Consider the following 15274-nt stretch of genomic DNA (forward strand, 5'->3'; position numbering starts at 1 on the left):
GTTTCCCTACTTTACAACTTTCTCAATGTATATGACCTTAAGCGCTTTTTATTGTCTACACCAACTGATTTTTTTTTTCATATCCCTTTGTTATTATTTTGTAAATCAATTTAATGTTCTACTATATACAACATGATCACATAATCCTCTGGTCATTCTTGTAGAGCACAATCAAGATTGTTAATGAGTTAGCCATGCTTCTACCAAAAAATGAAACTAGTACATTATAAATTGCTGACGAAGACTAGTATATTACTGTGAAATTAAACTTGAATTTGAATTTATTAGCAACTGGGCAACTTAGCCTGCTAATTTTTTTTCTAAGCTTCTAATGCATAACATAAATGAGAACTTTTATCTAACTGGTTACCATGTGTTTTTGTTGGACCCTGAAACTTTAACCCACCATAAAGTGTGCTGAACTTTGGCACGGTGTGTAACCGTATGCCTATTTCGATCAATACTTCTAAAGTACGAGTGACACTGATGATGGGCCGTTGAAAAGCTTATATTAAATCAATTGAGCTGTCCCCCATCCTTTCAATGCACAATAAAGGACAACAATCCAGAGTTAAAGGGAAACGCTGAAGCCTGATGCAAGGAACAATGGTTTCTGATGGAAGCCAGCTCCAGCTTCCGAGTGTTGACTTCCGCGGGCTGTCGCTGAGCAGCCCCGGCGGCGGGCGCTGGGACGCTGCTCGTGAGCAGGCGATGTCAGCCCTGAAGTCCTTCGGCTGCTTTGAGGCCATCTACGACGCGGTGAGCGAGGGCGCCAAGGACCAACTTTTCCGCAGTGTGTTGCCTGAGCTGTTCAAACTTCCAACGGAGATCAAGAGTAGGAACGAGGTCGTCGGTTTGCCATACCATGGTTACATCGCCCTGCTCCCCAATTTGGCCTACGATAGCTTGCGTATCGAGGACTCGCCCAGCCTCCACAGCGTCCAGCAGTTCACCTCCCTTATGTGGCCTGACGGGAATCCCACTTTCAGGTACCAGCCTCACCATTACTGTTATTATTTCAGTAAAACTTGCAAAAATCCTAATAGTTATGTTTATTTCTGAAGCAACGCTGTCTGGACAGCCGCTACGCAAGTCCAGGAGTTGGAGCTAATGGTTGTGAGGATGATCTTACAAAGTATGAACGTGGAAAATCATTATGATTCTCTGGCGGAATCACTTACCCATGGCGTTCGGTTGTCAGAGTATGGAATTCCATTGGATCAGGAAACAAAGCTCGCATTGAATGCACATGTGGATTCCAATATGCTCACTATAGTCTGCCAGTATCAAGTAGATGGCCTGGAGGTGCAGACAAGGGATGGGGAATGGATTCAGGCGGTGTCCCAGCCAAACTCCTTCAGCGTCATGCTTGGGGAATCATTTCGGGTAAGTAAATTTCATACCACAGAACAAGAATTCAATCCTCAGATCGTTCCATTTGGTTTCGATACTTCGGTTTTCATAATACATGTGAATTGTTAGGCTTGGAGCAACGGGAGGTTGCATGCTCCTCTTCATCGTGTGAGAGTTACTGGCCAGCAAACAAGATACTCTTTAATTTTCAGTTGTCGGCCAAAGGATGAGATCCTGTTTCAGGCACCGAAAGAGCTGACGGATGAAGATCATCCTCTACGTTTTAGGCCTTACAAATATCCTGAATACGTACGCTTCCGCTTCTCGGCTGAAGGTGCGGCGAAGCATGAAGATACACTGCAAGCTTACGTCGGAGTTGAGGGGCAACTTGATGCTTGAATGTCGTCTGCTATATAATAATTTGAAATAAACGCTTATTTCTTGTGGATTCCATCTCTTTCATTTCAATCGTAAAAGTCACTTTTAACAGATGCTTGTGAGGGAGAAAAATGGAGAGAAGCCATCAGGTAAATATGAAATTGATACTGCGATACGTGCCTATCTTAATTAAAGCATAAACCAAAATGTCAACTTCAATTAATGAATTTAGAAGAAAAAAAACTCCTGGTTGATGAATTCTAATTCTATGACCTGGTCAACAGGATTCTATGGGCGAATCTTATAAGATCGCTTTGAGATTCTAGAGAAAGAGAGAAATGAACGGCCATTTGACAATTTTGTGGACTAGACGCTACCAATTGAGTACTCTATCTACCTACGGAAATTCAAAAGTCTTCCAAATTAGTATTATCATTCAAAGATATTGAAAAAACAAGCCCTAGGTTGGTTAATTATTTCCAACCAGAAGAGTCTCCATACTTGAATTAATTTCCCAGGAAATTAAAGAATTATAACATGAAAAAGAATAAGTAAGACAGATAGACCAAAACTCAATGGACCATTCAAGCTTAATAGATTATCCTTATGAAATCTCGCATTTTTACGGGATTAGCATGTCTTGATGCTGCAAAAACTATAATCAAGCAGATATGATATACCTATTCTTGCTTGACTATGATTCCAACAAAATATATACTTATGAGTTGAGGTAATTAAAGTAATATGAAGCATTAAGTCATAATTGGTGCCTCCATTACTAATAGAAACAGTAAGAATTCTGTATTTTCCATCAGCAGGCAGCAGGGCTTCACAGGTTCTTTCAGCTACTGAAGTAGTTGTTTAACTATGACAGATTTAGCTTCCGAGACCGGCCGGCAATCTTACAGTAGAAACTCCGCAACTTATGCTAGCTAGAGCGGCCTCAACCCAACATCAATACTGAACTAAATTTATGATACTCTTGAAAACTATTTCGTGTGAAATTTTACAGTAACAAAGATATGTAAAAACACAGAGCTTTAGTAATTATTATGCTAATAGTACTTTGTCAAAAGATGAAGGTTTTGTTGTTGTTGTTGACCATGGAATCTGCCATCTTGAGGTTCTTGGCTATCAGCTTCTGAGCTCTCTTGCTTCTGATCTCCACCCTCATGCTGTCTGTCTTCTCCATTTTGCCGTAGATTGGCTTCTTGTTCCCCTTCAGTGACTTGATTTTTGATTTGAGGCTGCCCACAAGCCTGTCTAATTGCAGGCTCATCATCACCATCTTCTCCCTCTACCTTCTGCCAAAATTAAGATTAACAAATAATCAAACACGTAATAATTAATCAAGCACAGAAAAAAAATATTCTTCTGCAAGAAATGAAGCAGAGAGAGAGAGAGAGAGAGAGACCTGAAGCAAGCAGCAAGAAGAGATGAGAAAGAAGATGATGAAGGCCAGAGCGCTTAGTGTTGCTTGGTGGTTGTTATATACAAATGTGTGGCTTGTGATGATACCAGCCTCATTTTCCTGCACATTAAAATGGGCTCATCACTTTTGTTTTGTGGTTATTAGTCTAAAATAGAGACCTTGAGATGTAAAAGACAAAGTGTGCTTGTAGAAAAAAAATCATTCGCTTGTTGGAATTAATTTGAATATTATCTTGTTTATTTTTTCCCTTGTGGTCGATGCCATCAGTCATGACTTCAATTTACAGTCTAAGAATTTACTTATCACGTAATTGAAGTGCCGTGTGAAGATCAAAGTCCCTCACTGGCGTTGAAGATTCAAAATCCAGCGGATGAATGAGAAGGATGGAATATGCGGGAAGAGAAAAGTAAGCCGTTGAAAATAAGTCTCAGTAACTGATCAGAAATGGATTCACGTGAACCGTCTCCTATTTTGGTCCGGTCCGAACCGGACCAATTGGCCTTTCTTCGCCACGGCTCGGGTTAAGAATCCTTCTCTCCCAAATCGTACGCGTTCTACTGATTCTCGAGAGTGCTCCTCATGGCGATGGTCTCCCCTTCCTCTTCCCAAACCCTAGACTCAAACTCCGACGCCCGCTCTCCCCCTTCCGAGTCGGCTCCTGCCGCTCTCCCCCCAGCCGCCTCGATTCTCGCTCCTTCTGAAAATCCCGCCTCCAACACTCCGAGCTCAATCCCTAATCCGTCGCCGTTAGCTCCGCCTCCTCCGGCTGTCCCCTCCTTCGCGCCTTCCTTCCGGCCCCTTGGGGCTCCTCCTGTTCCTCAGTATTCTGGGGCGAATAACCCCATGGCGCAGAACCCTGCTTTCCTCGCGCCGATCGGGCAGGCCCCCAGCATCCATCCGCCTGGCGTCTCCACCTCTGCCTCGGCCATGCCTCCTGGAGCGCCTCCGGGCGCGGTTCTTCCTCTGCGGCCTAGTATTCCCTACCAAGTTGCTCCTGGTCAGCCTCCAGCCCCGATGCCGTATGCTCAAGTTGGAAATGGTTATATGGCTGCTCCTCCTCAGGGTCTGATGGCGATGCCTCCTCCGGGTGGGTTGTTTTATCCTCGCAATGCACATTTTTTTTTACGATGGATTGTTGTCTTCAGTTGCTTATGTTACGTTGAATTGCCTATACCTGCCCGTTGTTAGTGATTCCTCTTCTTTCGTACAATTCCCTTTTCAGATAATAAGTTTTCCCCCTTGATAATCAGTACTTAAAATTTCAGCACTTCAAATTATTCTGGCGCATTGTTGGAGGGGGATGATTTCTGGTCTTAAATTTCGCTTGATCTCCAATATCATTTTCTGTAGTGTGAACGATATAAATTGTTAGGTGATATGCTAGTGTTAATTGATTATTGCGCTTAGTGAGGTCGTTAATTTAGACAAGTATATTGGAGATGGAAAAGAAGAGAACCTATAGGTAGGTTAGAAATGGATTCATTTAATACCAATGACCTGATATTTTCTCCTACAGCCCAATCCAATGGTTAAAGGTGAAATGATCGTCAGGCTTCCTCTTCCAGTTCTTAGAAGATGACTTCCAGTTACGTTGGTATGCTTAAATTTGTCTAATTATGTTGGATTCATACCACCAGTTTGTGTTTTAAGTATTGTTGCCAAGTTGGTAATTAGGTCAGATACAGAAACAACAAATTTTGGTCAGTGATTGTGCTTTTGCATGTTACATACAATCACTTTGTTGGATGAATCTCCCTTGCGCTTGTCATGGATTTCTAAATCTGACATCAGTGGATCATGTTAGCATCTGGGTGCTGGTTGCATCATTTTTACTAAGGTACCTGAGCTTCTTCATGTTTTTAGTGTTGTTGTCATTCTTGAAATTTTTTGGGTGCTCAAGTGCCATTCTTTTTTTCTCAAACAATCCAGTTTTCATTGTTCTTAAGTAGGATAAGTTTTAGTGATAAATTTTAGCGCTTTCAAATTGAATAGCACATTGACTTGATCCTGAGCTCAGCCAATTTAATTCACGGTGTAACTTCTGAAGTTTATATGGGAGGATATGGATAAGGTAAGGTCAATTTCACATATCTCAGTTTCCATGAAACAATTTCTGTTTATTTGAATGTTCTCCCAGGTTTTCCACACAGCTGCTGGTATTTGCTATCTTTGTGGTGAGATCCCTTGTATGCTTTTATTGTGTGGTAAAAAACTTTAATTGCTATTGATAATTTTACTTGGATTATAAGATAGCATGCTATGAGTTTTGATTAACTTTGTTCACAAGTTAAGGGTACTATTTGACATGTTGGCATAGATATTGTTTGTTATTCTACAGGAATGCCCCGCTATCCAGCTCCTTACCCGATGATCCGCCCTATATTTCCTCCACGTCCAATTCCCCCGACTGGTGTGATTCCACCGATGCCCAGGCCTCCAATTCCAGGTATCTGGGGGCTACCACCAGTAGCCACTCCTATTGTCAGGCCTATTGTTCCAGTTGTTACACCAACGGAGAAGCCACAAACTACTGTTTATGTTGGCAAGATTGCAGCCACAGTAGAAAATGAATTTCTCCTTTCAATTCTCACAGTAAGTTTACTGAACATTTATATTTTTTTCAACTTATAGACTATTGGAAGATTTATATTTGAATGTTGAAATCAGTTTGTTATGCCTCTTTTAAAAATTTTCTATATCTTTTTTTTTCAAGCTTTGTGGACCTGTAAAGAGTTGGAAAAGGGCACAAGATCCTTCTGATGGTACACCTAAGGCCTTTGGATTTTGTGAATTTGAGTCCGCAGAAGGTGTTCTTCGTTCTTTACGCTTATTGAGCAAGTTGAATATAGATGGGCAAGAATTGATGGTACGATCTGCCACATATATGTTTTTTTGTCATAAGTACACATTGGAATGTCTCAAGGTCTTTTATCCTCATTAGAATTATGCTATATGTATATTTATTCCCCAAAATATTTAATACATTTATTAGGATTTAACTTGTGTTGCAACTACTATTCTTATTTCTCCTTCACTTTTGCTATGTGAATTTCCAAGAAAATTAATGATTGTTGAGTTTGAGAGAGTTGTACACCTGTGGTACTTTCCTTTTGTTTTGATTTCATTGATTATCAGTTGCTTTTAGGCATCGATTTCTGGGAGTTCAGTTCTGAAATTAAGAAAATGCTGCTTATCTGATACTTTGCATTTCTATAACCTATGATCTGTTTCTTAAGGAGTTGCTATTGACTACAGCTGTTTGATCTTATGGATCAAAGGGAAGTCAGTTTGGTGGACCTATTTTCCTTCCAACTAGGAAGAAGAAGCTTTTTCTTCAAATCTTATATTTGTCTGCATTCTGTACTTATAGTTCCCCTCTAAGCCCTTCCAACTAAACAACTAGAGAGAAGCAAACTGGCATGGACAATGCCATGGTTTCATATTAATCTCTGAATGGGAATATTGTTTTCTGTTTTTTTTTCTCCAAAATGTTCTAGATACATGATACATTTTGAAATTATGTTTGAAATTTATTGATCTTTGAGTATGAAATTTCTAATTTCTAATTTTTGAAGCTGACTTTAGGAATTTAAGACGACCACGGTATCGTTTTCTTATTTTGATGCTCTCAAATTCTAATCAATATTGAATGAAGCATGTGTTTGTGCTTCTCAGTCTCCATATACTTTTTTCCTGCTCAAATAGTGCAATTCTTGGTTTCATCTAATGCTTTCTCTTACCTGTTTAGTTGAACATTAACCAAGCTACTAGGGAATATCTTGAGCTTTATGTTGAAAAGAAAGCTGAAAAAGAGAAGCAGAAAGATGCAGAAACTGGAGATCCTGCAAACGAAAGGGATAGTAAAGAAAGTACTGAAAAGCAAGGGCAGTCTGCAAAGCCAGTGGAAGAAGGAACCAAAAATAATTCTGAAGATAAAGAAAACCAAGTGGGAAACAAGACTTTTGGTCTAGTCACAGATGAAGATCGTGAGTTTGATGCAGTTGCTCTAGAAAAGCTTACAGGAATGATAGAAGAGAGATTAAAGAACAAACCGTTGCCTCCACCTATGCCTGTGGATGGATCTGTTAAATCTACTTCTGACACACCTTCCAAATCAAAGGATGGGGATTCTGATGTTGATATAATGAAAAGTGGTACGATAAGTTCCCAAGCTACATAACTTTTGATGCTTCCAATCTTGTTGTTCTGACTAATGTTGACTGAAGAACTTTCATGCAGATGCTGCTGAAGAAAAAAACGACGATGACACTATGAGTGAAAACAAACCAGCAACTGAAAGTGACAAGCCTGAGACTCCTGATAGATCAAAGCGGCATGATAATAGGAGCCGAGAACGAGATAGGGAACGTGACCTGAAACGGGAAAAAGAAAGGGAGCTTGAGAGAGTTGAACGGGAACGAGAAAGAGAGAGAGTTAGGAGGGAAAGGGAAAAGGAAATGAAATTAAGGGAAGTAGAGCGGTTGTACAAGGACCGTCTTAAAGAATGGGAAGCTAGAGAACGAGAGAAAGAATTCCAGCGACAATATGAAAAGGAACGGGAGAAAGAAAGAGAGCGGGAACGGTGGAAAGAGATAGTGCGGCAGGAAGATGAAAGTAGTGGTGATGATGATGATGTCTCAAGAAAAAGAAGGCGTAGAACTAGTTTACTTGAGGAAAAGAGAAGAAAAAGGCAGTATGAAAAGGAAGAGGATTTTGAAGACAGATTGAAAGAAAAGGAAGAAATTGCCGAAGCCAAGAGGAGGGCAACAGAGGAACAACCTAAACTTGTGACAAAGCAACTAAAACTCGAGTCAAAGTCACTTGATCAGGTTACTCGTGAGGATGAAAATGCTATGCAAGAAGATGAGAATTTTGAACGAAAGCAAATTGTGTCCAGTCATGCTAATGATGTTTCTAGAAATGGTCTTAATGATGGTAAACTTTTAATTCCTTTGTTTACTATGAATTCATTTTAAGCGTAAGCATGCCATTTATAACAAATGTTTTATTTTTACTACCACAGCTGGTGGCATTTCTAGAAACAGCAGTGGCGATGATCTGAATGTGACGGCGCCAATTGCAGTTTCAGACAAAAAGCAGAACAATAATGCTCCAGCTCGGAAGCTTGGCTTTGGGTTAACTGGCTCAGGAAAACGTACAACTGTCCCTTCAGTTTTCCATGAAGAGGGCGATGAGGATTTGGATGAGAAAAAAATGAGACCTCTTGTGCCAATTGATTATTCAACTGAAGAATTACAGGCTGTCCAGGCAAATGCATCTGGATCACAACCAAATTTGGCTGCTGCTGCTGAATTTGCCAAGCGCATATCTGGTGTCAACCCAAAAGATGAGAAGGCTGATATAGATAGGGAAAGGAGCAGACGTTCTAGTGACAAACAGAATTTGAGGGATCGAGATTGGAATGACTATGAGAGTAGCCGTTCAAAAGACGAAAGTAGGGAGAAGATGCATGATAGGAATATTGATCGGGAAAAAAGCAGAGAAGATAAACCAAAAACTGAAAATAAGAAATTATTGGATGCCAAGCAGTTGATTGATATGATTCCAAAAACGAAGGAAGAACTCTTTGTCTATGAAATTAATTGGGATGTTTATGACAAGGTAATGCTTTTGTTTATGAATTTTAATATATGATAGTGTTATGGATTCAAATGTTCATTTAGTATTGAATGCCATAGGGTAGTCTACTAAACTGTTGAATTTGTTTCAATGCTATTCTGCTAAATGAGATATAGTTCCTTGAACATTCAGAAAAAGGGTTACATTTTTGTTGGCATATAGTTGCTCTTTTTTCTTCAACTATGCTCTCTGCCATTGATAAATGTATACCTTGTCCTTCGCAGCATCAATTGCATGAGAGGATGAGACCTTGGATCTCAAAGAAGATAACTGAGTTCCTTGGAGAAGAGGAGGCCACTTTGGTGGACTACATTGTTTCCTGTATTAAAGATCACGTACAAGCATCCACAATGCTAGAAATGCTTCAGTCTATATTAGATGATGAGGCAGAAATGTTTGTCCTCAAAACGTGGAGGATGCTGATTTTTGAAATTAAGAAAGTTGAAACGGGCTTATCAATGAAATCAAAGTCCTAGGCTCCAGTTTTATTTTTTTAAAATTTCTCTCGTCTTATCATGCCTTCAAATTTCCTTTTATGCCAAAGGTCAGTGACTGTATTAGGACAATATTTTGAGAGACCTTGTTATTTGGTATGAATTAATTGTAGCCAATCAAGCATGAGGATCATGGGTTGATTTATAATGAGTTTTCCTTTTTTTTTCTTTCTATTTATTGTTAAATTTTAGCTATACTTGTGGCAAGTGTGATTTAATGTGTTTTGATTGTCTTGTACTTCATTATACAGTTGTGTTATGATACAATAAAATCAGCCATACTATCCATCACGTTTCAGCATCTCTTAAATAAACAACTTAGCTTTTGTATGCCGTTGATGTGCCCTTTTTCTGAATAGTAACGCCTTGTGTTGTACGTTATTTGTGTTTTTTTAGGTTCTAGAATATGGTTATGATCAGAACTGTTTCTTCATTGAGCTTGATATTTCTATAAATTGTCTGCATTTTGGTTACCAGATCTGTGTCTTCTGTTTGTTTTTAAGGTTCAATTCTGTGGCAAATTGTGCATAGGCTGATGTTGAATATCAATGCAATCGGAGACGATTTCAGAGCTTTTAGTTACGCGTTTTCCCGTTATTGCAACAGAGTTCAGTCGGAAGTTTGCATAAACATATTTCATCGAAGAAGAATAAAACAACAATATGCATAGGTGGTAATGCTTTTCATGGTTGACTTTGATTCTACGATCAGATGAAATCTCGATCGATCCAGTTACAAAAAAATAAAGTGTTCGTTTTGAAATTGAAACAAAATGTCAAATACGAAATTCCCCAACTGACGAATAAAAAGTTCTCCAATATATTCGCCGTCCACTTCTGGAAGGAACTCCACCTGAATCCAAGTATTCAAAAACGTCGTCATCATCACTTCGTGGCCACTTGACAGCCAAATGAATAAGAAATTAATCGCTAGATTAATTGTACTTGCTGTCTTGTACATAAAGTTGCTATCAACAAAGCAAGAGCCATCGGCAGTCTGCACGTAGGGTTTACTTTTCTTTTCTATATTGGAGAAGAATGGAAAAGCGATAGTTTAACTAAATGTTGGCTTAAGTTAACCCTCCATTGATGATAAGTTTAACAATGATTGGACATTAGGTGAGTGACTTCCCTATATTATAGGACGCGGATAGTATAGATCATGTACTGGATGATGAATTATATTATTGATTCACGGTAATGGTCATGAATGCTTCACGCTGATGAAGGATGGGAAAAAGAAAAACAAAAAGAAACTTTAAACAAGGCAAGCTGACTTTTTATTTTTCCTTACAGAAGGACAAAAACAACATACGGGCATCTAAAAGTCAAATGCTCTAGCAATCTACTACCTTCTCCAAATTGGACAACAGGAAGCATGGATTCCTAGCTCATTCATGCATGATCTCTCCATGAGTGCACTCAGCTGCAGCAGTAAACAGGAGGAATTTCATCACAATCCTCTCCTCCAACTATAGCATCTTATCAGAAAGTTTGTTTAGATAACCTTGGGCTAGATATGAATCCATTCAATCAGATTCCAAATATCTAAAAACATTTAGACATTTGATTAGTTCATCATTGTGTTTGATGCAAACATCTAAGCAACTTTAGTTTGAGGAGACGGGGCAGAAGATGCCAACAATTGTAATTAAGATATTGGTTAGACTGTCTCATTTAGTCATTGTTCAACTTACAACTAATTATAATTATTTTTATTGCTGTATCGGTCTGTTCACATCTATAACTTTATTATTTTTCTTTTCTGTATCTGTATTCAATAGCGTTTTGCCTAGATCGAAGGATTTTTTTTTCATTAAAAATGATCCTCCATAACTTGAAAATATCGAATAATTTAATATATATATATATATATATATATATATATTTATTTGCCAAAATGACAATTATATTTTAGATAATTAAGGTGTATATGTATTGAAATGACTTATCTTAGGTGAGGATCCTATCTACTTATATATATATTAGAAATCAAAGCATATATAGTTTTTTATGATTATAAATATAAAAATACCTTGACAAATAAGATGATTTTGAGAAAAAAACACCTGTATATATGATGTGTATATATGAGTTTCCATGAGTATAAATAAAAACAAATGATCTCGTTTTATAATTTCCTTTCTGATAAATGGTGGGAAAATTAAAACACATTGAAGATCCTCTCTGCTAATATAATTAAAAAAATAAGCCAATATAAATTGGCCAGAGTCCATTAACTATAAATGTAATTTATTTATTTTGATGAGTGCCGAATTGTAGGCGATTTTGATGGTAAGAAAAAATAAATATATTTATATCAAATTTAGGGAGAAAAAAAATTCAATCTTATTTTATACTTTACAAATATGAGAAATCATTTTTTTTTACATTATACTACTATCGATCTAAGAAGCAAAAATATGTGATAATTTAAATTAATAAGCCATGGTCAATCAAGAATGTGATGTCCAAAAGTTGTACACGTCTTGCCACGTGCCAAGTGGAATTGTAAATTATTTTTAAATGGTTTTTAATAAGATATTTTGAGAAGTACCCTTACTTTAATTTCCACTTAATTGATTGGGTAATTTTTAAAATGGCCATTAATATTTAGGAGTTTTTATAAAATGAGTTAAATTTTTTTTATTAATGTCAATCTCAACCTCTTGCCAACGGCACCGTCATCCACCGTTACGGGATAACAACTAACGGCGGTGTGATGACATCTGGCGTTTATCCGGCTTTAACCTCCTGAGTCCGGATAACGCCGTGTTCTCTACTCTCTCTCTCTCATGCGGAACAAGCTAAGGGGCAATCCAACTCCGTCATGGATGGCGGATCCTACCGTTGCAGAAGAACAACAATTCCGTCATAGCACTACGGCTTTCTCTATAAAATCCAACCCCTTTGGCCTTCGATGCCCCCAACTTTAAGAGATCAAGCTGTAGCTTTACTGAAATACCCATTCAGTGGAATCTCCAGCCCCGGCCGGCGGATCCCCTCGCTCCTCTGAGCATCTGCGTCCGATTCTCTTTCTTCTCCCCGATCTGAGGCGTTCTCCGGCGGGCCTCCGCCGGAAGGAAGTGGTGGTGGAGACTCTTTTTCATCCTTTCCTTGCCCTTGTCTGTTTCAAATCGTCGCTGCATGATGGGATTTTCTGTCACCGTGATGAAATCTTCGACTCGTCTTCTGTGGAGTACCAGTTTCTTCCGCCACAAGACCATCTCCGTCGTCGCTTTATTCTTCTTGTAGACTGATCAACCTATCCCCTTCGATCGATCGCCGGATCAAGAAACGAGGGAGAATAGTATATACTGTTAGCTAGCAGAGAGTGAACGGGAAGGGATACCTTCTCTGGGATCTAGATCTGGACTTCGATCATAAGATTCGAGTGATGGGGATGGATTCTGGATGTCTGATCTTCGATTCCTCTTTCTCTTCCGCTTCCTCTTCCTCTCCGGGCGGCCGCTTGATACTCTTGGGCAGCGCGAGCTCGGGCTATGGAGGTAATAGCTACTACCGCTACTTTGATGAATTGGCTTTGGATTTGGGTTCCAGTACAAACTGACGAGTTTTTTTTTTTTTTTTTGTTGGTCGGCTGTGGTAGGGATAGCGGAGGAGGGCAGAGCGAGCAAGCGCCGCCCCTTCTTCACGTCGCCGGATGAGATTTACGAGGAGTACTATGAGGTGCTTCCGCCGGAGAAGAAGCGCCGCCTTACCTCGGAGCAGGTAAACAGTAAGCTCCCACTAGAAAAAACGAATCTGCTTTTTCCAAATTACTCCGTTGATAAGCTGGATCCGTAAAAAGGGTGGAGATAAACGTATTGGTTACTAGAATCGTTGGTGATCAACCCAAGAAAGAAGTCAAAAATAATTGAGACGAAATCATTGCCCATATTGAGACAAAAACAGTATTGTGTGGAAAGGCTTCTTTTGTTCGTAAAATGAGATCAATATATTGGAAATAAGATGTAAAGTTTAAGAGGAATAAATTCGAGAATTCTTAAATTGAAGATAAAAGCGATAACAGTCATACTTCATGAACCAATCTGAATTTTACTGAAAAATCATGTTTTTTTTATGAGATTGGGGAAGTTGGTTTGGGCGTTTGACATTCTATACATAGTGATAAACGATGTGATCAAATAGTTTATTCAATTATGCATAAGAATTTGCAATTTTTTATTTGATAAACATATAAATCAAGTTGATGTAGTTTTGAAGTGAAATAGATAAAAATGTTGGAGCGGAGCTTCGAGGAGGAGGACAAGCTAGAGCCGGAACGCAAGAGCGAGCTGGCTAAGAAATTGGGGTTGCCACCGAGGCAGGTGGCGGTGTGGTTCCAGAACCGCCGTGCCCGGTGGAAGAACCAACGGGTGGAGCGTGACTTCGACCGTCTCAAGGCCTCCTACGACGCACTCCTCCTTGATCACGATGCCCTTCTCGAGGACAACAACCGCTTGCGTTCACAGGTGAACCACCCCCTCCCCTCTCTTCCTACATCAGCATCATTTCCCTATCTAAATATTTTATTGATCGATCAAGCTACTCCAATTTGCTAACTTGGTAAAATGTCAAATTGTCAATACTTCTCGTATTAAAATAAATAATGAAATACCAGGTCAACGGCTGATTCATTAAATTGTGTTAGCTAGCTTCACTATTTATAGGTGCTATCTAATCGTGCAACCGTGTCACTATCCTGTACGTAGTCTCGTCCATATGATCACGGTCTCTAGTCCATTTCATAATAAGAACATAGAATGACACTGAAATTTCCCTTAATTAGCCACTGCGTTTTGTATTTTCAATTAAGAATAAAATATTATATACATTAGGTCAACTGCTTGGTTGTTTTGCCCACATATTAATTAGAAAAATTTATAGGTCTACTCAACTACAGTTGTGCTTTGTTAATCATATTTGATTGGATTAATTCAAACAGTTGAATTGAGAACTGAAAGCCAATAGGGTTAAAATCATACTAAGAAGCTGACCTATCGTAGTACTAGAATATTGCATAAAATTTTTGAAGTTAAAATGATTTGCAGGAACAATTTGATCTGTTTTATTGTCATCTGAATCAATAGGCCTTGGATGAAATAGGAAGATAAAGTGTCACAAAGAGGAGAATCAGCATTTTTTACGCTTTCTATTGTTCCATTTCATTTTTACGTTTCATCGCTATAGGATGGTTGGTAGTTGAGGACGGACAATGGTCTTAGCTTGAATTACCAATTGAGATAATCTGGCCTTTGCCTTTATCGACCCAGTAGTTACGTCTTACAGGTCAACTTATTGTTAGAAAAGCTGCAAGCAAATGAACAGGGAGCAGTATCTGGAGTCACTAGTCTCACTCCGGATGATCAGGCAGCATCCAGTGGTAAGATAATCACCCTGAACCTGAGCATCCAGCAGAAGGTGGACGATCTATTGAGCACAGGCAGCGGCGGCAATGCGATGGATGAAGTAGATGCTCATCACTACTTGCTGGCGGACGGCCGGCATCCTTTAATCCTCCCTGAGAGCTACCACTGCGTGGGACTGCCTGAGACCGGTCTCCATGCTGAACAGGACGACGTGAGCGACGGGGATTGCAACTATTATCCCGGCGGTACCGTTACAGAGTACCAGAAGCAAGAGGAAACCCAGCTGGAGCGTTGGTTAGATTGTGTGGAAAGCATTCTCCTCCCTTGAGAAGCTCCAACGATTAAGTTGATGTTTAGCAGCCGAAAGCATGAGATATATAGCTTGGTTTCCACCTGCTGTGGCTTCATCTTCTTCACTAGTATTTATTATGTATGTCTATGAGTGGATGATGTTGTTGGACGTGTGTAGTTAAGTCCGATGTATGTTGGAGTTGGATTGCTTGGGAATGACACTGTTTACTTTCTCTGTTGATTGTATTTGTCAGGGAAAATAAAATTAAAAAGACTACTTTCTCTTTTTTACAAACATATATATAATATATTTGT

At 39.2% G+C, this 15274-nt stretch overlaps 3 protein-coding genes across 7 annotated transcripts; all 3 read left to right on the top strand.

Annotated features, from left to right (window-relative positions):
- Positions 1–589: 589 nt before the first annotated feature.
- LOC141841281 (putative 2-oxoglutarate-dependent dioxygenase AOP1) lies at positions 590–1812 on the top strand. The gene is made up of 3 exons (XM_074729430.1): positions 590–989; positions 1065–1386; positions 1483–1812. Exons 1-3 carry the CDS (start codon positions 595–597, stop codon positions 1750–1752), a joined length of 987 nt encoding a protein of 328 aa, XP_074585531.1. The 5' UTR covers positions 590–594; the 3' UTR covers positions 1753–1812.
- A 1908-nt stretch (positions 1813–3720) lies between these two features.
- LOC141834168 (RNA-binding motif protein 25-like) lies at positions 3721–9504 on the top strand. Of its 5 annotated transcripts, XM_074721650.1 has the most exons (8): positions 4347–4757; positions 4955–5000; positions 5156–5755; positions 5877–6029; positions 6912–7317; positions 7403–8098; positions 8187–8785; positions 9028–9504. In XM_074721650.1, exons 3-8 carry the CDS (start codon positions 5504–5506, stop codon positions 9277–9279), a joined length of 2358 nt encoding a protein of 785 aa, XP_074577751.1. In that variant the 5' UTR covers positions 4347–4757; positions 4955–5000; positions 5156–5503; the 3' UTR covers positions 9280–9504. The 5 variants fall into 5 exon arrangements, with proteins under 5 accessions (XP_074577722.1, XP_074577751.1, XP_074577737.1 ...); XM_074721621.1 differs by lacking the exons at positions 4347–4757; positions 4955–5000 and adding an exon at positions 3721–4250 and having other exon boundaries at positions 5502–5755; XM_074721636.1 differs by having other exon boundaries at positions 4347–5000.
- A 2717-nt stretch (positions 9505–12221) lies between these two features.
- LOC141839354 (homeobox-leucine zipper protein HOX16-like) lies at positions 12222–15254 on the top strand. The gene is made up of 4 exons (XM_074727085.1): positions 12222–12805; positions 12907–13028; positions 13532–13771; positions 14589–15254. The coding sequence occupies exons 1-4, from the start codon at positions 12694–12696 to the stop codon at positions 14994–14996; spliced, it is 882 nt and encodes a 293-aa protein (XP_074583186.1). The 5' UTR covers positions 12222–12693; the 3' UTR covers positions 14997–15254.
- The last annotated feature ends 20 nt before the right edge of the window (positions 15255–15274 follow it).

This window comes from Curcuma longa, chromosome 1 (assembly GCF_044706935.1).
Source record: "Curcuma longa cultivar G26 ecotype Majalengka, Jawa Barat chromosome 1, ITB_CL_G26_1.1, whole genome shotgun sequence".
Classification (NCBI taxonomy): Eukaryota; Viridiplantae; Streptophyta; class Magnoliopsida; order Zingiberales; family Zingiberaceae; genus Curcuma; species Curcuma longa.